At 41.9% G+C, this 23,479-nt stretch overlaps 1 protein-coding gene across 2 annotated transcripts in view; it reads left to right on the forward strand.

The window, feature by feature from the left end:
- The window catches only part of KIF3C (kinesin family member 3C), a gene marked incomplete at both ends in the record, with an annotated part of 42,153 nt that extends 19,047 nt beyond the window's left edge, over positions 1–23,106 (forward strand). Inside the window, 7 exons of one of the 2 annotated variants that reach the window (XM_083360656.1) lie at positions 5,617–5,718; positions 5,968–6,090; positions 16,429–16,547; positions 18,489–18,608; positions 19,739–19,871; positions 22,275–22,450; positions 23,013–23,106. In XM_083360656.1, coding sequence (XP_083216782.1) covers positions 5,617–5,718; positions 5,968–6,090; positions 16,429–16,547; positions 18,489–18,608; positions 19,739–19,871; positions 22,275–22,450; positions 23,013–23,106 — 867 coding nt within the window. The remainder of the gene's footprint in view (positions 1–5,616; positions 5,719–5,967; positions 6,091–16,428; positions 16,548–18,488; positions 18,609–19,738; positions 19,872–22,274; positions 22,451–23,012) is intronic. The other variant, XM_083360657.1, reaches the window with a different exon arrangement.
- Between the last annotated feature and the right edge of the window lie 373 nt (positions 23,107–23,479).

Genomic DNA, 23,479 nt, shown 5'->3' on the forward strand with positions numbered 1-23,479 from the left:
GAAAAACATAACATTTTTCAACAGGTTAGAAAAATGTAAAGCACAAATATAGGCTAGAAGATATTTGGCTTGACACTAGTTACATATGGAAAGGATCTGGGAGTCCTTGTCAGTCACAAGTTAAATATCAGCCAACTGTCTGATGTGTCTGCCAAAAAGGCAAATGCTATGTTAGGATGCATTAGTGGGAGCACAGAGAGCGGAGACTTCATCAGAGAAATTGATTGCTCCGTCTATTACATTATCCCCGGCTCAGACCCATTTGGAGTACAGCTCTAGGCACTATAGTTCAAAAATTAGAGCATGTTCAGAGGAAGGCTATGAAGGAGCATGGAAACAAAGCCTTAAGAGGGATGGTTAAAGTATCTGGGCATACTTAACCCAACATAAGTGATAAATACGATATTGTATTGTACACAAAAGAGAGAGTGGACTTATTTTCCATTATTCCCAGAGCGTAGAACCAGTATTAATGGGTAATAATTACAAGGTAAAAGATTCAGGCCAGAGTAAGCCCCTCAGCCATTGCAAGATTTGCACATGGAGCAAATCTCCTTTCATAGAGGTCTTCAAAGAGGCTGTATAATTATCTGTCATTGCTATAGAGTAGAACCTGCAATGAGCAAGGGATTGGGCTTCATGATCTTTAAAGATACCTTCCAGCTCTATGATTCTGTGAATCTAAGCATACAAGAGTTAGAGTGGAGAGTGCAACAATACCCTTCCAGCTTCTGAGGAAGGACAGCCCCTCCTCCGTGGCCCTGCTTCCTGCCTCTCCTCCTTCAAAATCCCTTGGCTTGAATTCAGCTCCCTGCAGTACATAGCAAGGTTTGAATCTATGGTCTGAATATTTTCTAGACTAGGCTACAAGTTGTCCTCTTCTGAAATCCTGGGATTTCAGAAAACCAAACTGTTTAGGATAACCAAAAGGTTTCAGGGGAGGCATGTCTAAAGAATTTACTAGTGGGATTTGTCCATGAACCAGACAGTTCTTGGGCCTGTATTCCATGACACCCTATGACCTATGTAGACTGCTGGAGGAGATTAACTGGTCTGAAATCATGCAACTTTTCTTATCATGCTTCAAAGTTGTCTAGGCCTAGGAAAAAGTGAGTCATACCCCATCCTTGGAGTTATGACTATTGCGCACACACACACACACACACACACACACACACCCTGGTCATGTGATTGTAATTTGCGCACTTGACAACTGGCTGGCATTTATGACAGCTGCAGCATGTTGCAATCATGTGATCACAATTTGCGACTTTCCCAGACTGGTTCTGAAAATTAAAGTCAATTGGAGAAGCTGGATTCACTTACCATGTGATTCATTTAACAACCTCAATAAAATGGTCATAAAAATCAGGTCTGGTCACATGACAACTTGCTTAACAACTACATCATTTAATGATCAAAATTCTGATCCCAGTTGTGGTCACAGACCGAAGACTGCTGTACAATGTTCTAATCTAAGAGATTGCTACAGTCCTTGACTTATAATCATCTGTTTGGTGACCAAAGTTAATAGGGCACTGAAAAAAGTGACGTGCCTGTTTTTTACACAGCCATTGCAGCATTCAGACGGTTGGCAATTGGCATGTATTTATGTTGGTTGGAGTGTCGCAGGGTCTTGTGATCACTTTTTGTGGCCTTCTGACAAGCAAAATCAATGTGGAAATCACGTTCACTTAACAACTGTGTTATTAGCTTAATGACTGCACTGATTCACTTAACAACTCTGGCAAAAATGTTGTAAAATGAGGCAAAATTCACAACAACTATCTTGCTCAGCAACAGAAATTTTAAGCTCAATTGTGGTCGTGTGTCGAGAACTACCTGTATTTGTCTACCTTTGCAGTGAATTTAGCAATAACTGAATCAGAGATTTTAAATCTTATTCTGCATACAATGGAAACATGAGAGTCATCTTTCCCCTCATCGTTCTATTTCTGTCTGGGAAATCCTTCTCTATGAATATGCCTGGCTAGGAACCTGAAGTTTAATTTATGAATCAGTAATATTTCTTTCCCTTTAGATGGGGAAAATATGAAAACAAGCAAGTCCTGTTGCATTTATAGTTTCCATCAGATGGCACTCCATTTATCTCTCATCTGCTCTAATGCTACAGCACTGCCTGCAAAATTATCAAAAATTGACAAGATCCTCCTTATCACTTCAGCCTAAAATCCAGTGTTGGCCAAACTAGAACCTTGTATAAAATCTATAGGTGTGTCCTGAGTTAAAGGACCATTTGTTTAGCTACCATTCAAAATTACATCAACACTGAAGGAGACTTATGACCAGCCCTTAAAATTGCAGCCATCATAGTGTCCACACAATCATGTAATGATGATTCAGGTGTTCATCAGCCAGCATGCAATTATAATGTCACAAAATCACATGGTCATGTTATCACCATTTCTAATCTTCTTTGCTGACTTTCTACAAGCGAAGTCAATGGGGAAGCTGGCAAGTGGTTGCAAATGATGAGCCATGATATCCTCACTTAATAACCCACAGAGGTTCACTTTTTTTTTATCCCATTTATATCCCGCCCTTCTCCAAAGACTCAGGGCGGCTTACAATCTAAGAAGCACAAATCAATGTGCTTAGCAATAGCCTTCATTCTATGTATATGCCTGCTTATTAGGGCTTTCGCCCCCCCCCAAGCGGCATTATTACAAAGTCAGCTTATTGCCCCCAACAATCTGGGTCCTCATTTTACCTACCTCAGAAGGATGGAAGGCTGAGTCAACCTTGAGCCTGGTGGGATGCGAACCTGCACTAATTGCAGGCAGCTGGTGTTACTTAAGAAGGCATTAGCCCACTGCTCCACCAAGGCTCTAAATTATGATAACAAGTACTGAAATTTCCATTGCTAAGTGCTGCAGTCACATGACACTGCACATTACTTAGCAATGGAAATTCTGGTCCCAATTACCATTGCTAAGTGACACCTGCTGTATATAGAAATGTATACCTACATGATTTGTAGGAAGAGGAAAAGAGGATCAGCTTTGGTAATTGCAATTCTTTGATGCAGAAATAGGGCCAGTTGTCATGATAGAAAGAGCCAGGGAGATATGAACTTTTCAGTTTGCAAAACTGAAATCCCCAATCAAATTGTTGCTTGTCTTCAAGACAGCTTGCCTTCCTTTCAAGTAAAAGATTCCAGTGTTTCTGTGGGAAGGAACTGCTCAGTGCAAGGCATACAGGAAGGAGGGCTTGGAAGTAGTGAGTGCAGCTGCCATGTGTTGGTCAGCAGCTGTGTGGAAGGAAACTGTCCTGGCTATAGCCCAGCACCATCTGGGATGTGTCAGCACCACAGCCTGGGAACAAAGAGAAGAGAGCTTGCTCAGAACACCTTAAGTATAGGGCTGTCATAGGAAGTTTGAGCCACAGGATATGGGGAATCTTAGCTCTTTTTCAAAGCACTAAAATTAGGTGAGCAGAACAGGATTATTTGAAATTGATATTTAAAAAGTAGACCGTGAAATTCTTACTTGCTCACTACTATCGTAGGAAATCCACAAATTCTTAATGGATGCCAGTTGTATAAAAACTTCAGAAAAATCCCCTCCATTCTACCCAGATTGACAGGAAATTCTAGTATTTCAGAGAGATGCAAATTCAGAACCTCATTAAATAGCCTATGATGTTATTAATGCTTATTTGTATAGAAAACATAAGCTAAGTTTACCTTTTCTAAATTGTTATTTCTTTTTATAAGCCTTCTAGTCAGGAGTCACTATATCAAGGATTAAGTACTGCTATTGTTTTTTTGTTATTCCTTTCCATCAAATGGCAAAGTTTAAGCCTTTTTTGAATTTCCCATCGTAACAGATTTTTACATGTGACTACTTCCATTTCTTACAGAGAGGAAGATAAGTAATCTTGAACTTTTATTTTAACTGGGATTTGAGAAGCTTTTATCCTAGATCCAAATTTAACAGTTTAACTATATAGTGATCCATGACTGGCTTTATGAGATTATTTCAGGGTTATTTATCCAATGTTGACAGTTTTGAGAGAAACTGAATGTATCCACATAGTCTAAAAACGGGGAAAATTCAACCAGGTTTAATCATCAGAATGGTATCCAAAAGGCAGAAAAATGTTCTAAAAAGTGGGATTTTGGGACCCAGCCCCATTATGTATATTTTTAATTAGCTGGCTTCCATTTCACTAAGGCTGGTCAGTGTATTATATCACAGTCACAAGGACCAGAGCTGTCTGGGTTCCAATCTGTGATGTTATCCAGAATCTCTTGCCTAAGACAGCTGTGTCACCTTTGCTCATGGTAAGGCCATTTCCAGTCCTCTTATCCCAGATATTTAGATTCCCATGCAGTGATAATCAAGTTGGGAAAGAGGAAATATGTAGCATTTAACTTCCATTATTTCACTTTTTAATAACTGCCTCAAAATCCTCTAATCAGGATTCGGACTATATTGCAGCAAAATGGAGAGCTAATCCTCTTCCTTCATGCTATTTTTCTCCTTCAAATCTCCCTTTGAAGAGAGGCATCATAGGTAAAGGTAAAGGTTCCCCTGCACGTGTGTGCTAGTCGTTTCTGACTCTAGGGGCCGGTGATCATCTCCGTTTCAAAGCCGAAGAGCCAGCGCTTGTCCGAGGACGTCTCCGTGGTCATGTGGCCGGCATGACTAGACACCAAAGGCACATGGAACGCTGTTACCTTCCCACCGTAGTGGTCCCTATTTGGCTTTTAAATTGCTTTCTCTTTCTCTTTTTAACTGCTTTTCTGTTGTGGATTTGGGCCTGCAGTTTGCCAATTTTGTATAGCCAAGCTAAACCAGGAGCTTTTTCTCATACACTTTTTTGGCTCAGCTGCTTAAAACCTCTGGTACCAAATGCCAAGTTAGCTGCTTCATCTGGTCACTGAATTAATCCAACCTCTGGGTTTGCATAAACATTGAACCACACAGTTAAAGGCTGATTTGGAAAAAATGCCCAACTTGTTTATGAATTAATTCGATGTTCTGGTTTTATAAATACATTGAACCACAAACCAACAATGCTGTTTATGCACGCTCTGCTGAACTACAAAAATAAAGTCAGCTTAGCGTGCAAATGCAGCTGTTAGATTATTAAATGATTTGGATAAGCAAATCATGAGAACCCAGCCTTTATTAATTGGCTTTTTGTATGCCACCAGAAAAGTATGAGTTTTTTAATTATTTAAATATAGTAATTGATTTATTCCAAATTCTGCATACTGCTTCATTTCTCCAATTACCACCTCAAGGTTTGGCAGGAAGGATTGAAGCAGGGCATACTACTGTGCTAACCAGGAAGTTGAAGAAGAATAGAATATAATCTAAGCCTTTGTGATCCAAGAATTAAATTGCCAATATTTGTTGTAACAGTTTGACCTTTACAGCATGTGTATTAAATATTTGCTATAGCATTGATTACATATTTAATCTTTTCAACTGAATTAAATCACTTGAGAGGGGGAATAAACATTCTCAAATGGAACAATTGTTCAGACATGCTGTGGCTGCTCAGCTGTACATGTAAGCACTATACTAATTAAAGGATGGAATCTTTTGCCATAATCTAATGTTACTTTCCTCTTCTTGTCTTCAGGCGATGGAGAGCAAATTGCTGATTGGCGGGAGGAACATCATGGACCACACAAACGAGCAGCAAAAGATGCTTGAGCTGAAGAGGCAGGAAATTGCAGAGCAGGTAAGGACCGGCTGTGATTTGGATGAGCCGTGGACCTCTCAACTTTCCTTCCGGGTGTCCCACTCTTTCTCAAACTAATATGAAATGGATATGACCCTGGCCTCTTTCAAAATACAAGCAACCTTTCAAGCAGATCATGGAGGCTAGACTGTAGTCTATGGAGCCAGGGGTTGCTGATAATACTCTGGTGGGAGGTAACAGGATTGTATTCTGACACTGAGGGATGTTTGACCTGATTCTATAACACAGAAGCGGCGTGAGCGGGAAATGCAACAGGAAGTACTTTTGCGGGATGAAGAAACCATGGAGCTCCGGGAGACATTCACTTCTTTACAGCAGGAAGTAGAAATCAAAACCAAGAAGCTCAAAAAGGTGAGAATCCTGCAGAAATCTAGGACATAGGAAGATTCAGTAGTGTCAGGGAGATCCCACAGAATGTCCATTAGAAGAGATAGCTCCCTTTAGAGACAGGCTAATACTTGTTTTAAGATTCTTCTTTCCCAGGAGCCAAATCATGAACAAGCTGTCTCCTGCAATAGATAACAGCAGGATCATGTTCAATTGGCAGGAGTTAGTCACGAACCTTGAAAAGAACAAGGGTTCAGCTTCATGTTGCAATTAAGCCTGAAGAGAATTCTCTTCTTTCTTATTTATCAGCTAAATGTTGTCTTTATGACATCTAAGATTTATATAGAAAAGAGTATGCAGACTGCTAGAGAGGCCATTATGGGTTGATGTATATTCAGAAATCGCTACACACACACACACACACACCTTAGGAAGACTGTTTGATATCAATGATAGCATTGTCACTGAGATGAATGCTTCACAATTTCCCACAAGAACAAATAGCAACTGTTCACATGGATGGGAGAAAATAAAACATACACTGCTGCTAGTAAATTAGATGAGTTTTAGATGTCCCCCCCTCCCACCTCAAAATACAGATTACCCTACAGTCTATAATGGAAGCTGTTGTGTACTGGGTTTGTTGCGCAAGAATGAAGAGGCGAGTGAGTTCAGCAAAGATCATGGTTTATTGCTTGCACGATCTGAACTAGAGAACAGGGCTGCAGATGCAGCAATTTATACCCTGGCCCCTAGGCGGCGGCCAATAGGTTTGAAGCAACCTATTGCCGCCTAGGGGCAACCAATGGCAGCGCTGGAGATGGGTTGTCTGAGATGCTGGGAGCCGTTAGCTAGCTCCCTGCTCCAGCAGCCTACCAGCCATTACCACATGGTGTTAACAAGCATTACACCCCTCCACCCTTAGAACGAACAACATTATAGCAACAGTAGAAAGTAATTACAGCAATACACTTTACAAGGACTTAACACTGGTGTGAATAGGTTCCACTTAGCAGCACAAATAAGTACTTACAACATTATAGCTCCATTGTCCATTACAATCTTGTAAGTCAGCATTAAATACAAGGGTACATACAACATAGCTTTATTATTTCTGAACAAAATCTTGCAGATAAGCAGGTGGTTTGCGTGGCCTTGTGGAACGCCTGGGGGACCCAGGCACGTCCTGGCCTACCAGCTTGCCTGCTGGCCTGGGTAGACCATTGTCTCTTAGTTCAAGTGATTCAGAGTGGCTCAGTTCTCTGGCTGGCCTTTCCAGGTTGGCCCACCCCAGAGTCAGTTTGTTCAGCAGAGTTAGCACAGCGGCTGTAGCCATCAGGTTGGCTTTCTCCGTCAGGGGACCCATGTTGCACGTCCGGGCTCCCCTCCTCTACGGCCAACTCCTCGTTGCTTGGGCTGTGTGAGCCTTCAGAGTCTATGCATGGGCTGGCTTAGCTGCCGGTTTGTGGACCTTGGTAAGGACTTGTGACAAAGCCCTCGCTTTGTGTCCATTCTGGGAAACGCTTCCTAAGCTCATCGATGTGGCACCGGACAACTCGCCTGTCCTCCAGCCCCACTTCGTAAGAGAGGGGGCCTGAAGTTTTAGTAATTTTTCCACGCACCCACAAATGCCCATAGTTCCTGGCCCACACCCCATCGCCCACTTGCAGCCCCCTCGGGGGTTTTGGGCGCGAAGCTTCTGCTGTCACCCTATCTGGATGCAACCTGTCCAGTTTTGTGATCAGTCGCCTGCCCCAGCACAGCTCTGCTGGGCTTTTCCCTGTAGCTGTGCAGGGCGTGGAATGCTGGCAAAGTAAAAAATCTGCCAATCTGTGATGCCAGTCCCCAGTCACTATACGCTTCAGTGACTCTTTTGTGGTCTGGACCATGCATTCAGCTTGACCATTAGAAGAAGGGTGTAATGGGGCTGATGTTGCGTGCCTGAGAGATTTGCTTTCAGGAATGCCTGAAATTCTGCCGCTGTAAATTGGGCTCCATTGTCGGATACTATGACGTCTGGCAGCCCATGTGTGGCAAAGAGTTTCCTAAGCACCTGGATGGTCCTAGCAGTAGTCATGTGAACAACTGGAATTACTTCAAGCCATTTAGAGTGGCTGTCGACCACTATAAGGAATTCTATGTGAATTCTAGACCAGGGAGTCTCCTCCCACCTGTGAACTGTAGCGTGCGGCATTTCAGGCCTTGATTGTTGGCATGTGTAACATCCATGCACATGGGCTTCAATGGCCTTGTCTAAACCTGGCCACCATAAGTAGCTTCTAGCTAAAGCTTTTATACATACAATACCCGGATGACCTTCATGCAGTGATTGTAAGACCCTGTCTCTTAGTGAGGTGGGGACTATGACCCTGTTCCCCCATAGGATGCAACCCTTGTGAGCTGATAGCTCGTGTCTTCTAGTAAAATAACTCTGAAATTCAGGGCCTGGGCTTTTATCCAGCCACCCTGTGTACACCCAAGAAAGCACTCTACTTAGTGTCTTATCAGCTGCTGCTTCTGCAGCTATGTCCCCTGCATGGAGGAGAAACTCTGGCAAGTCCTGAATGGACAATATGCGAGCTGCTGGGGCCGGATCTGGTTTGATCTGTGGCAGTGGAAGCCTACTCAGGCCGTCTGCATGGCCCATTTCTTTGCTGGGTTTGTGAATCAGCTTAAACGTGTACGCTGATAAAAAAATAGACCATCTCAGCATTCTGGGGGATAATATATGGGGTGTCTGTTTGTCTGTGGTGAATAACCCCAGTAGCAGTTTGTGGTCTGTGAAGACCGTGAAGGGTCATATAAGTAGTCGTGGAATTTTTTAACTCCAGCTACCATGGCCAATCCCTCTGTCAATTTAAGCGTAGTTACGCTCAGCAGAGGACAGTGTCCTCGAATAAAATGCAATGGGAACTTGGGTTCCATCTTTCTCTAAGTGACTCAAGACTGCACCCACCCCACATGGGGATGCGTCACATGCTATACAGACTGGTTTAGACTCCCTGAAATGTGTGATAGTGGAACTGACCAACAGAAGTGGCTTCAGGTCCTAAAAACTTTTTTCATGAATGCTGGTCCACTTCCAAGAAGCTTTTTTATCTAAGAGCTTGTGAAGCGGCTCTGCTACTGCGGCCTTGTTAGGAAGGAACGCGTAGTAGAAGTTGAGAATGCCCAAGAATGCTTGCAGCTCTCCTTTTGTTTTAGGGCTAGGTGCCATCTGAATGGTCTTCATTTTGGACTCTGGGTGGATGCCATTAGCATCAATGCAAAACCCCAAAAATTCAGTTGAGGGAACCCCAATACTGTATTTGCTCTTTTTTAGTTTGAGGCCTGCTTCACGTAGCCTCTGCAGGATGGCTCTGAGCCTCCTTGATAGCACCTCTGTGGATTCTCTGGCAATAAGCACATCATCAAAATAGGGGCAAACCCCTGGAATGCCCTTGAGCGTGCGTTCCATGATTCCCTGAAAAATGCCCAGGGCTACACTGACTCCAAATTGCAAGCGATTTACTCTGAAAGCCCCCCTGTGGGTCACAATTGTCTGTGCTATGGCCGTGGCCTCATCAACAGGTAGTTGCTGATAGGCCTGTGCCAAATCTAATTTCACAAAAGTGGAGCTACCCTGCAAAGATGCCAGGATGTGGCTCACCACGGGGACTGGGTATGCATGCTGTTTAAGGGCCCGGTTAATTGTGCATTTATAATCTGCGCATATTCTGACTTCCCTGTTGGCTTTAAGTGGTGTTACAATAGGAGTTTCCCACTCCCCACCATCTACTGGTTGCAACACACCCTGTTCCAAAAGTTTGTCTAGTTCTGTGTCAATTTTGTGCTTGAGGGCAAAGGGGACCCTGCGAGGCTTAATCCTGACGGGAACCATGTTTGGGTCTAATTTAAATGCTATTGGCAGGCCCGTGTAAGTTCCTAGGGCTGAATCAAATACGTCTGCGAAGTCCTCGCAAACTGACGCTAGACCCGCGACTTGTGTCCGGTTGATACCAGTTATTTGGATGCCTAGTGCATCAAACCAATCGAGCCCAATTAGGCTATTCTCTGGCCCCCTACGACAACATCCAGGTGTCCTGAAGACCCCTTAAATTTAACGGCCAAGGTGGCTTCACCCTTGACTGTGACTTTTGCGTTCTGAAAATCTGTTAAAAGTATGCCAGAGGGTCTCAGCTTGGCCCATCATCTACTGCAACTGCACAAGAAATTAAATGTATCCAGAGAAATAATGGAAACGGCAGAGCCTGTGTCCAGCTCCATCTTACAGGGGACCCCTTGCAGCTCCACCTGAAGTCTATACTTGGGTTTAAGGGGGCATCAGGCCCCGGTACGGCAGACACTATTACGGCTTGAGCAAAGCCCCATGCTGAATGGCTCCGGGTCCCCGGTACCTCTCCTGGTCGGATCTTCCAACTGGCCATTCGATGGCCAGTCCCTCTGGTGACCTCTGCAGACTGATGCGATGTGACCGGTTTTTCTGCAGGCCCGGCACATGGCTGTCCGGAACCTGCAGTCCGAGCGTTGGTGGCAGCTGCCACAACCTGGACTTGTAGGCAAGAGATCTGCCTTGTAAGTAGTCTCTTGCTGCTTGCTGCTGTGGAGCTGCTGGTCGGGTTGTCTGTGCAACTTGTCGACTTTGGCGTCTTCTTCTGAGTCCTCGGTGAGTTCTGCGTCCTTATGGTGGATGGCTTCTTCGCATTGCGTCGTTTTGGCAGGCTGGATCATTCGGACGGCTCCACTGGCAGCTTCGTCCGCCATGATTTCGTTCTGGGTATCTGCGAACGACAGGACCTCTTTGGGAAAAAGTCTCTGCTGCAGCTCTTGGTTGCGGAGGCTGCAGACGAGCCGGTCTCGAAGTCGCTCTTCGATGTCTGAAAATCGGCAGAGGCGTGCGGCCTGCCTCAAAGCCGCAATGTACTCGGATGTGGTCTCTCCCGGCTGCTGTATTCATTGTTTGAAGGCGTAGCGCCATGCAATCACCGACATCTTTGGTTGGAAATGTTCTCCAAGCTTCTTCTTCAATTCGGCGTAGGAGACAGATTCCAATGGTGTGGGTGCAAACAGGTATTCGGCCAGATCGAACGTCGCTGGGCCGCACACACAGAGCAGCGTGGTGGCCTTCAGTCCGTCCTCTGCGACCTGGTTCGCCCGTAGGTAGTTCTCGACCTGGGACAGGTACGATGGCCATCCTTCTGGTTGCTTGATGTCAAATTCTCGCAGCCTTCCAACCTTGGGCATTCTGCTGGTCTTCGCGGCTGGATCTCAGCGTCTTCGAATCCTGCCTCTCCATTGCCCAGGGACTGGTTCTCTGAGTGCGTGGTCGCTAGCGTGGCTTAGCTAGCTGACCGTGGGAGGGGGGGAATTTGTTTTTCCCACCAGGCGAACGCTGCTTCTTCCCTAGTGACTTTCAGCTTTGACAGAGAAGCAGGATCCCAACCTCGTCGCCAGTGTTATGTACTGGGTTCATTGCACAGGAATGAAGATGAGGCAAGTGAGTTCAGCAAAGATCATGGTTTATTGCTTGCAGGATCTGAACTAGAGAACAGGGCTGCAGATGCAGCAATTTATACCCTGGCCCCTAGGAGGCGACTAATAGGTTTGAAGCAACCTATTGCCGCCTAGGGGCAACCGGTGGCAGCGCTGGAGACGGGTTGTCTGAGATGCTGGGAGCCGTTAGCTTGCTCCCTGCTCCAGCAGCCTTCCAGCTGTTACCACATGGTGTTAACAAGCAAGCCCAATACATTACAGAAGCTGTTAGAATTGGGACAGTTTCTGCATGTGTAGTTACAGTGGTGGAGTTATCTTGCTGTAATCCCACTAAGACAAAATTTCAATGACTATTTCCATAAATAGATACATAGGTAATAGGTAAATGCAAAACTTAATATTTTTTTAAAAAAATTTTTTTTATTGATTTTCTAATTTTACATTTAAGTATTTGAAAAGCTGCGTGGCCGCTGGGTTAATCAATAATAAAATGACATACAAGTACCTTTAGTGCAAGTCTCAAGCTGTTACATTAACCTCTTTTTCCCCTTAGTATTTACTGTCTCCTGTTTAAACTAATACAATTCTTATTAAATCAATTAGATAAAAATGACATTCTTACATTTATCAATAATTTTTGGCTTATAGATATCATTATTTTAACATTCAGTCTTTATAGACAATATTCTAATTAGTTTTCCCCAGTTTTTAATTTGCCATTAATATTTAACTTAACATTTAATATTTCTAATTTCCAAGTTTTAAGTAACTAAAGTTCCCATTATCATAATATATCACAGTCTAATATTCAGAATACATATCTATTTGAATATATTCTATTTCTCACTATCTTACATCAACTAATTAATAATATATAACATTCTTATTTTCTATTAATTTCCAAACGTCTTAAATTTAGTAACCAAATTTTCTCATTTCAGCATCAAATACTTCCTGTCTTTTTCTCTTAATCTCTATTATCTCATATTTAAGCTAATACAGTTTTTATAACATCAGCTAAGTAAAAACATGTTTATTACATTTATCAATATATTTTTAGCTTATGTATATCTTAATTAGCTTTACATTCAACCTTTATAAACAAATCAATATTCAAATTTAACTTTTAATATTTATACTTTCAAATTTTAAAATAACCAAAGTTTTCTTTATCTCAGTTCATAATAAAATCTAGTGTTCAAAGTACGTATCTTGTCAAATCGAGTATATTCTATTTTAATCCTTACTAATTAATCAAGGCCCCAATTTTCTTCAGCCTTATTCTAGCTTTCTTTGCCAACTCACCTTTCATATCCGTGTTTTTAAATCATCATATAGATCTCCCTCTGTTTTTATATATATTATTTGAAGTAAGAAAGGCCATCCAGTCAGCATTTTTTTGAAGGAGCTAACAAATTATCTCTCTATTTTTCTCTCCCGGTGTAGTTGTCTTGAAATGTTTATCTTCCCTTCGGTCTGTCCTTCTTCTTGATCCTCAGGTTTCTTCTGGTTTATATAGAAAGTCTTTTCCATTTTCAAAGTTATCAATCCCTTTTCTGAGTTTTTTGTTAACTGTGTTTGTTGATAAGTTGAGTCTTCTATCATAGTATTTAATTGCTCCATTTCTTTTATTATATTCTGTGTAGTTAATTCTTTGGGTGTAATCAAAGTTTGGGTTCATATATCTAGGCTGACATCTTGTTCTTTTCTGTAGCCTCTTATTTCATCAGTGGCTTTAAGAATAGTTTCATGAACTGCTTTCAACATAAATAAGATCTGTTCCTGATCTTCGTCCATGTTCTTTTAGTGGTATGGTTTAAAAGCTTTATAGTCAGAGAATGAAAATAATTTTATCACTGAGTATAGAACACAGCTGGGCTTCTCACAGCTAATTGCCAAGGTCACAAAAATCTTATGTATAGTCTAGGCTTCAAGCTAAGTCTCTTTCAGACAATAACAGGCAGTGCTTTTTTTGTAAAAGAAAAAGGTGCCAAAACTCACACGTTATACAACCCGCCTTGCCTACCCTACAAGGTTCCATCCAAAAAAGGTGCCGGAACTCCGTTCTGAGCGTTCAATGAGAAAAAAAGTCCTGATAACAGGTAATACCAGGTTTAGCCACAAGATTTCTCCCATACTGTTTTGGATTTTTTTTAAAAAAAACCAAGATTTTTATAGTCTTTTTTCCAATCTTGTTTTTTGTAAGTAAAAACCCAAATCATCAATAAAAATAGGAAATCTTTTAGTCCTCAAATTTTGGAAAGATAGAAATCCAGTTAAAATCAGGTTATTGTTTCAACATTTTAAACTCCCCTAGATAGTCAGTTGCCACTGTTATTAGAAGGAGGAAAATACTTTAGGGAGCTTATACAGGTGGAAAAGATAGTTAGGATTGAAGAGAGGTTCAGATCTCACCCAGTCTCATCCACGCTACTTTGTAGGTGTCTGGTGGTAAGTTTGACTTCGGCTGTCTGCAGCCTGAGCCATATTTCTATGCCGGTCTTTCGTCCGTCGGTTTGGAGGGCTGCATCAGATCGGGCGGAAGGACTATCACCCTCCCGTGATCAAGCGGGGATCCTCTCCTTGCTGGTCGCCCCTACAGGGCAACTTTTGATCCTTTCCAGGGTCCCCCAGCGATGTGAAATTGTACGTGGAAGACGGAGCTTGCCTTCTAGATGGCCACGGTGGCCGTGGCAGCAAACCAGAAGTTGCAAAACTTTCATTTCATTTACACTCTGTATGCAACCTTTGCTGTGTTTTTCTACACAATGGGTTTATTACTCCTGTTCTCAGATGAGGGATGGTATTTCTTACTAATAATAATTAAGATATTGACAATGGAACTACTGTACATTTCTTTTTTTATTTATATGTTTTTTATTTTTATTTTTTGTTAATTTTTTTTGTTTTTTGTTTTATTGAAAAGTTTTACAATACATTTTATCTTTAACAATCCATCCCCCCCTCCCTCCACCCAACCCTTCCTAACCCTCCCCACGTAGAATTGAAGGTATAACAGCAACGTTTCGACGAAATCTCATCCGTCATCCTCAGGCTGGTGGCTTCAGCTTCATTCTTCTGGGAGAAGATATATGAATATATATATATGAAAAAAGAACATTGACCATTTGTCTAAAGTAATCTCTACTATAGATATGGGTGTGACTCTCAAGATAGTGTTGAATTTTACTATCCAGCAGTCCCAGCAAGCAATGATCTGTGGTAACTACGTTGGCCTCTTGTTGCTGGGTTCACACAATATGCTTAACCCTAAATCCAAGATAACAAAACACATTTGTTGTGTTTTCATAACTTTATGTTTTAATATGGTAGTATGATTCATACAACATGCAAAGAAAATGACTGGGTTTCTGCAACATGTTAAAATACAAAATATTCAAACTGATTTTAGTCTAATCTACCATTTTCTATGCTTGCAGCAGCTCTCCAACCTCTCATACTGTGAATATGAAAGCGGTGCTTAAACTAGGTGCTTTGGATAAATAAATCTGATCCTCTAACATTAATAATATATTTATATAAGTAAAACATGCTGTGCTTATAAGAAGAACCCCTCTCTAAAAGCCCTTTGTTATTAAACCAGTAAGAAGATAACATGACTATTGGAAGGCACTTTGTACATTTTCATCACATAGAAGCAAGCTAGAGCTTGGGCTCTTTTCCAGTCAAAGCCTATTCTCAGTAAGACATTTTGAGACAAACAACATGTGATGCACAAAGTCAGTTGAAAGGTGTGTCTGTACAAATGTTGATAGCAGGCACTGAGTCAGCGTTTAATCAAAAAGCAAGTGACTATGCTGGAGGAAAGTCTGACTATCAGACGGTGTCAATTGATTGTTGGCTTCTTTTGGACAGAAGCTGAGTTCTCTTCCAGAATAGTGATTGGTTTTATTTATTTATTTATTTATTTATTGATGGGATTTATATCCCGCCCTATCTCCCGAAGGACTCAGGGCGGCTAACAGCAAAACATATAATAAGTAGAGAAATCAAGATAAAAATAAAATTGAGAACATCTGTGCAATAAATTAAAATTAGAGAATTTAAAAAATAATTTTTGTCACCGATTAGTGATGTTTGGTGGGAGAGAGATAAACAAAGCCAGAGGACCCCACCAATTCATTCTTTAATGTGTCCTGCACCACTTAAATAAGGAGAGGGATATTTGCCAGCATTGTGCCTTTTGCAGAATAGGGATCCCCAAGGGGAGGCTGGAAAGTGTTATGCCAATATTGTTTTCTGTCAGTTCAAGGACAGGTACAATGCTTTTAGCTTTGCTGTGACGGAACCCAATGCCAGTGTGAACCTAGAAAATGTGTGTGCAGATAAAGGTTGTCACATTATTGGAGCTAAACAATATTATTTGTTGCTTGACCCTTGAATTTCCCATTTAAGGGTTAGACAAATTTTAGGCCATGGAAAACATAATATTTGTTTGATTTCTATAGCTGTCTATCCTACCAACTGACTCTGGGTGGTGTGTGTATGTAGTTACTTCTAAAAAATATTTAATATCTTCCAGATTTTTTTTTGAATGATTGGGGCCAAAATGTTTGAAATCTTATTAAAGCATCACCAAAATATCATCTATTTATCTCATTTAGAGCCCCTAAGTCATTTCACTCCTTAAAACCTCTATCCCTCAAAGCAAAAAAAAAAAAACTTTAAAATTTGGCTGCTCTTACATTTTAGTGATATTAAGATAGCTGTCTGGCAGACTTCAAAGCAGACCATATTTTTCAGGCTAAGAAATATGGTCCATGAGCTGTAGTTCATGCCAGCTGGAAAGGTGAGATGTGGTATCAAAGCTATTCTGCTAAATAAACAGCTTTTTTTTTAATCTGGTAGCTTTATGCCAAGCTTCAGGCTGTGAAGGCAGAGATCCAGGACCAACACGATGAATACATCCGAGTGCGGCAAGACCTGGAGGAGGCCCAGAATGAGCAGACACGAGAACTGAAACTCAAGTAGGTACCTTGATAAGATGTGTTGAGGTAGAGGCTGAGGCAACCCAGTCTAACCTCAAGGAATGATTGACCATCTTGCACATCTGTCTCATTGCCAGGGTTGGTAGGTAGAAAGGGACTATGAAAGGAGAGACAAACCAGATGTGCCAAAGTGACAAGTTGCTCAAGTGAGAAATCAGGCCAGAACCACCAGCTTTTTTAAAAAAGAAATGAAATCCTATTGGTTTTCCTGTGTCACCTGACCCATACGAAATGAATGCCCTAGGACAGAGGTGGGGTGCTAGGGCCCCTTTATGACTTGTGGATTTCTACTCCCAGAATTCCTAAGCCAGCATGGCTAGCTCAGGAATTCTGGGACTTGAAGCCTACAAGTCATAAAAGGGCCGTAGTTCCCCACCCTGGCCCTAGGTCCGAGGGCTATCTTTTGGATACTTCTGATGGCAGTGTCCCCAAAGTGTCAAATAATCCTATTGTTCTTTCCCTTTTCTTTGAGTTGATTAACAAAATAAAATCAGCAATATACAAATCCATTTCAGTGCTGAAAACAAATATTTAAATTAGGGATAAAAGAATTAACATCATACGATGATGCTTATTTTTTCTCTCTCTATATCCTAATTGATTTTGGTATACCACAACCACAGGGATTTTTTAAAAAATCCTCTCATCTCTGTTAGATGACATCTCTAAAAGGAATTCCTGTAGGGACATGTTCTCACCACAAGACCCACTCTACAATTAACATTCTTAAGTGTGGGATGGTTTCTGAAGGAAAAGGTAATTTCTTCAGTCTTTCTATTTTATTGCTTCTCTCTGCCAGCTTGTCTTTCCCATTTCAAGGAACCAATTAATGTTCATGTTTTCATGATTCTTTTTTCTCTTTGGCACAGTAAAGCTACCTGTTACTGCTTGTGTTTTTAAAGATATCCTATATCAAAGGAAAGGTTAATGCAAAAATATACAATACGAATACCCAGTCCCATGCCATTGTTATTTTATCTAGATTAGAACTCAAGGCTTAGTGTCATTTTTGATTTTGCTAAAACTAAGTGTTGAAGTCTTCTGTTGACAGCTTGAATGGCACCATAAGTCCCAAACTCTAGTTTAACAGGCTATGTCAAATGATGAGTAAAGTTATAGGGCAAGTTTTTCTTTAACTCTTGTCTGACCTAGCATGACAACCCAACCACTACCATATGTGAAGATGTCTCAAAAGAAACATTTGTCACAAGAATATCTTGAGAGGTAACTTTTTTTTCTGGCAGCATAGCCCAACCCCTATAATCTATCTACAGAAACCCCTGTTTTCATTCACTATTTTTATTGTTCATTCCCATCATTTCTCACTGTCTCTTACTGTGCCATGCTACAAAATTGGCATGGTATCAAACAAGGTTGCTGATGCTGTGCAGAATATAAAAATAACCACATCCCTGAGGAGAGGGAAATCATAATATTCAGCTTCATTGACTCCAATATCTCTCACTTTGGTGAGGAGATGATTCCCATTATCTCCAGCTAATGCCTTCCCTTCCTCCTAGTTAACATAAGACATGCCATCCTCGACAAAGTTCTCTTCTGCAGTGGATTTTGCCCCAGGATTCTCCCTTTCAAGGCACCATTACTCATGGTAGCATTTTCTTAGGTGGATGAGATGATGCAACCTTAAAATATACATCTGAGACTATCGAAGAGCAGGTTGTCATTGAGAAACTATCAAGGGGTCACATCATTTTAGCTGAGTTCCTTGAGTTGATTTATTCCCAAATTCATTATGATTTACAATAGTATGGATTATAAATGTGAAAAAAGCTACAGTGCCACTCTTCTACTTTGATTTTGCCTTTCCAATCTTTTATTGCTATAACTGTCAGTTAAAACATTAAAGAGAAATGTTTTGTTTTTGTTTGTCTTGATTCTGCCCATTTCTGTTTGCTGCAGGTACCTAATCATTGAAAATTTCATCCCCCCTGAGGAGAAGAACAAGATCATGAATCGCCTTTACTTTGACTGTGAGGAGGACCAGTGGAAATTCCAGCCCTTGGTGCTGACTCCAGGGAGGTGAGTCTGCAAGCTCTGGCCTTTGATGTCCGGTGTACCTGGGAAGACCAGGCTGGAGGAACTTCATGTAGATAGTGATGAAAAAAAGACAGCTCAGGGTCAGGCACATGATTGGTAGTTCTTCCATTCCATCCACCCCTTTTAAGTTGGTGGTAAATCAGTCATACCTTCTGAAGATCCAGAGCCATATTGGGTGTCAAGCATCAGGGAAATCAGGAGATCCAGACAGTTCAAGTGGGTATAAAGGCTTACTGTAAGTTTGAGCTCTCTACAAGAATCTGAACTACTAGCTGCCATTAGAAGTTAGCAAGAGATAAGAGTAGAAGGAATTCAAGGTGGGCTGGACCTTGTCCTTATCTACCCAATTTTTAGAGGTGCTGTTTCCTCATGCTGTTCCAAAAAGCTGGAAAGATCTGGCTTTTTCTGCAGACCTCGGGGTGATGCAAGGTTGGGCCCTGGGGAAACTCTGCAGTTGTGATATGTACCGTGTTTTCCCCCGAAAGTAAGACCTGCCCTGAAAATAAGCCTAGCTTGATTTTTTTTGTGGTGTGGGCCTAATATAAGACCTATCCCAAAAATAAGCCCTAGTTTTGGGGTGAGGCAAACACCTAAAAATCAAGCTAGGGTGGGGATGGGGGTGTGGAGCTGCCCCATGTGCCCTGGCAGCCTTACCTGGTAGCCAGGCCTCTCCTTGCTGGCCCACTTCTTCTGCGGAGCCTTCTGCACCCAGGCCTGCATTTCTCAGTCACAGGCCTTTCTGGAAGGCCATGCAGCCAAGAACTAAGCTATGGATTCAATCCATAACTCGGTTCTGCAAGAACTCTGCAGCCGAGGCCGAGCTATGGATTGAATCCATAGCTCAGTACTTGGATGCATAGGCCTTCTGGAAAGGCCTGACTGAAAAATGCAGGCTGGAATGCAGCTGCAGAATGAAGCTGCTCCTTCAGCCCCAGAAGAAGTGGGCCAGCTGGGCGGGGCTGTCGGTACTGGAGGTGAGTATAAAAGACACACACACCCCGAAAATAAGACCTGGTGCCTCTTTTGAGGCACATCTATATGTTGCCACATTAATCGTGGCTGCTCTGGAGTAATTCCTTGCACGTTCTTTATTTCTTTTACCCCAACAGTAGTAGCAGTAGCAGCAGCAACTTGACCACTGGGACTCAGATGAAAAAGCGCCCAACTTCTGCAGTGGGATACAAAAGGCCAATCAGCCAATATGCTCGCCTAGCCATGTCAATGGGGTCCCATCCTCGGTATCGGGTGAGAAAAGAGCTCTTGGTGGAGTAGTGGAGGGTTGGTATTGGTGAGGAAAATAAATTCCTGACAATGTAATGCACTCAACATAGGGCTACCCTTGAAGAGCATTCAGAAGCTACAGCTGGTGTAGAATGTAGTAGCGTGTGCCGTTTTGGGGACTCTAGAATGACCCCTGTAATACTACTGCTCTGCAAGCTGCATTGGTTACCATTCTGCTCCCAGGTGCAATTTAAGATGTTGGTGATCACCTTTAAAGCTCTTCATAGCATGGGTCCAGTCTACTTGAGGGACTGTCTCACCCTTTTGGGACTGGCCTATCCCACCCATGCTGCCAGAGGAGGCATGTTGTGGGTTCTGTCAGCCCAATTATTCCGGCTGGCAGGGGAGGAAGGCCTTCTCTGCTCTTGCTCCTGCCGTCTGGAACATCTTATCCCCCCCCTCATGTGAGGTTGGCCCCAACCCTCCCATCCTTTCATAAGGGCCTAAAGACGTAGCTCTACCAGTTGGCTTGGGGCCCCAGTGTGGGAACAGCGCAGTGGGGGTGGTTGATTGAGTAACAAAAGATCCTACTTCCTCCCACTCAGCCCCTGCCTTCCCCATGTGTCCTTAGATTTTAATGTTGATTTTAATCATTTATGCTTTAATTGTACATGTATTGGCATATTTTTATGACAGTAAGCCCCCCCAGAGTTATTCTGTAGCAAGATAGGCAGCCAATAAATTTTATAAATAAATAAATAAATGGCAAGCTATATTCCAGTAAAGACTATGTTTGCATAGCATTTTTGACACTAAACAAGTCCATTTTCTAACAATACACTGAATTATAAACTAATCAAAAAGGCTAGGGTTTTATAACATGCAAAGCCTCAAGCAACCTACTTAAGACAAATGCAAAGAAACGTAGCATATTATATAAATGCGTGTCTTAATCTAACTCATTTAACTAATATTTGTATCCCAGTCTTGATTTAAAAAAAGATATTGAAATATGTATTATAGAAGTAAATTAATTAAACAGTAAGATTAAAAAGTAGGGACGCGGTGGCTCAGTGGGTTAGGACGCTGAGCTTGTCAATCAGAAGGTCGGCAGTTTGGCGGGTCGAATCCCGAGTGCCACGTAACAGAGTGAGCGCCTGTTACTCATCCCAGCTTCTGCCAACCTAGCAGTTCGAAAGCACATAAAAATGCAAGTAGAAAAATAGAGACCACTACGGTGGGAAGGTAACAGCGTTCCGTGCGCCTTTGGCGTCTAGTCATGCCGGCCACATAACCACGGAGACGTCCTTGGACAAGCGCTGGCTCTTCGGCTTTGAAACGGAGATGAGCACCAGCCCCTAGAGTTGGAAACGACTAGCAGGGGAACCTTTACCTTTACCTAAGATTAAAAAAATAATCAAACAGCAGTCAGGTCACAACAAGAAAAAAGATGACTAATTGTATTTAGAATATGAAAGATAAGACCAAATAGGTGACTGGTTAGAACTTCTGTTTTCACAGTGGCCAGCCAAATTCTTGGGAAAAGGCCATAAGTAGGATATGAGAGTAAATTGGATTCTTTCTACTCATGTTACTCAGCAATTAATATTGAGAAACATGCTGTCTCCATTAATAGGGTTAATATCTAAGAGTCATAACTAGCAACCATTTGTAGTCTGCTACTAATTTGCCTAATCCTCTTCAAAAAAAGCTTTCAAGTTAGCAGCCATTTCTATATTTTGGATAATAAATGCCATCTATGTGCTTATAAATATGCCCTTTTACCAGTCTTAGATATCCTAATCTTTTACTGGATGATCCTGGTTTATAGTATTACGAGGTATTAAGTCTTATGAGAAAATCTTTTTTCTATCCATTTTTTCACACAAGGCATAATTTTATACATCTGTGTTGTGCATCCTTCACTTTCTTCTTTGGGGATTTGTTCCAGTCCTGTGAACATTTTGGTTAATCTTTTCTACATTAGTGAAAATAGCAATCTAAATAAGAGAATAAAAAAGTATTTCTCATAAACCACCACTTTTGAGGGTTGTGAAGATTACAATATTAAAGAAGAGTGGGAATGAATATCTCTTAGAAAAACAACCTGAGGATTGGTTTTACTGAAACCTTGACAGCTGAGGATTTCTGAGCAAAATGTAAAAATACCGGCAGGTTCATATGAAAAGCTGTCAGTTTGTAAGGCCATGAACTCAGATCATGAAAGAAACCATTCAGGATTTGCTTAGTCATGTAGATGAATAGGATTATCATAAATTAGCATTGCGTAGGGACTGTGTATTTACTTCAACTACTACACACTCAGATATGTGTACAAGAACCTAGCTTCAGCTCTGTAATAAACTGACCTCTTGATATTATCAACATCTTTCTGCCTTCCTTTCTTCTCCAACTTCACCACCAAAGGCTGAGAACATCATGTTTCTGGAACTAGATGTCTCTCCACCAGCTGTATTTGAATTTGAGATCACACAAGATCAAAGTGAGCATGACCCACGAGCATTGCATCTGGAGAGGTTGATGCGCTTAGATAGCCTCCTGGAGCGACCTGCAGCATCCCGAGTACGAAAATCACGATCTTGGTGAGTTAGTGAATGGAAAGCAGATGTAGATGGCTCTTGCCAGTATCCTGAGCTCCAGTGCTTGGCTTAGTTATTAACTAAATTTTAAGCTTTGTGGCATTACAAAGACAAATAAGCAAGAATGAGCCACGGAGAGTATGACCAAGATTGAGGAAGGTTGGTCAAATGAAAGCCTAGTAATCACCAACACAATGTTCAGAATTAGTGTGTGACCTTTCTCTGAGTAGTATTACATCTATGTCTATACCATCTAGCCCATAAAAATAGGTTGGTAGTCTGCCTAGAGTACTGAATAAGGGCTGGGAAGAAATCAGTTTGAAATCTCCACCCAGCCATGAAACTTCCCAGAAACTTTGGAGTAGTCATTTCTTAGCCTAATTTATTTCATTGAATTATTAGGATGTAGAGGAAGGATACATCAACTGTTGTTTTTTTTCTCAGGTGAACATTTTTGCTTTCTTAAGCAGGATAAAAAATGCTTTTGATGAATGGGGCGGGGGAAGGAAAATATGGATTCTTGCTCCTATTTCTTTTTTCTTTCTTTTCTTCTATCCCACTTTAGGTGCCAGACTCCTCGCACCTTGCCGTCTTCAGCAACACAAGTGTCCCTATCCTCCAGTTCACAGAACCCTTCCACAACACTGGCTCACAAATAATACCCCTTGAGCCCTTCCCCTTCCTTCAGATATGAGGACTGCGCTCTTTCTGCCACTGATTGCCTCTGAGAACACATAGTCCAGGGAGAGGGGTCCCCTGCACTAACTCATCTTTGTCTTTAGCTACTTTGTTTGTGTGTGTGTGTGTCTGTATGAGATGATGGCTCCTTGGGGTCCACATCCCCAGCGTTCTCTGGATCTGTCACCCAATCACTCTATTTATTTAACATATTTATTTATGGTGTGTCTTTGTGATGATGCAGGTTTCCAGCTGAGCAGCAACTTCAGTTGGTGGAAGGTGCAGTGCTACTGGCCTTCCACTAGTGTTGGGGAATTTGCTCAGTGCACAATGTTTCTAGAAGACAATGCTTGC

The sequence above is a fragment of the Vipera ursinii genome (genome assembly GCF_947247035.1).
Source record: "Vipera ursinii genome assembly, chromosome: 1".
In the NCBI taxonomy this organism is placed as follows: domain Eukaryota; kingdom Metazoa; phylum Chordata; class Lepidosauria; order Squamata; family Viperidae; genus Vipera; species Vipera ursinii.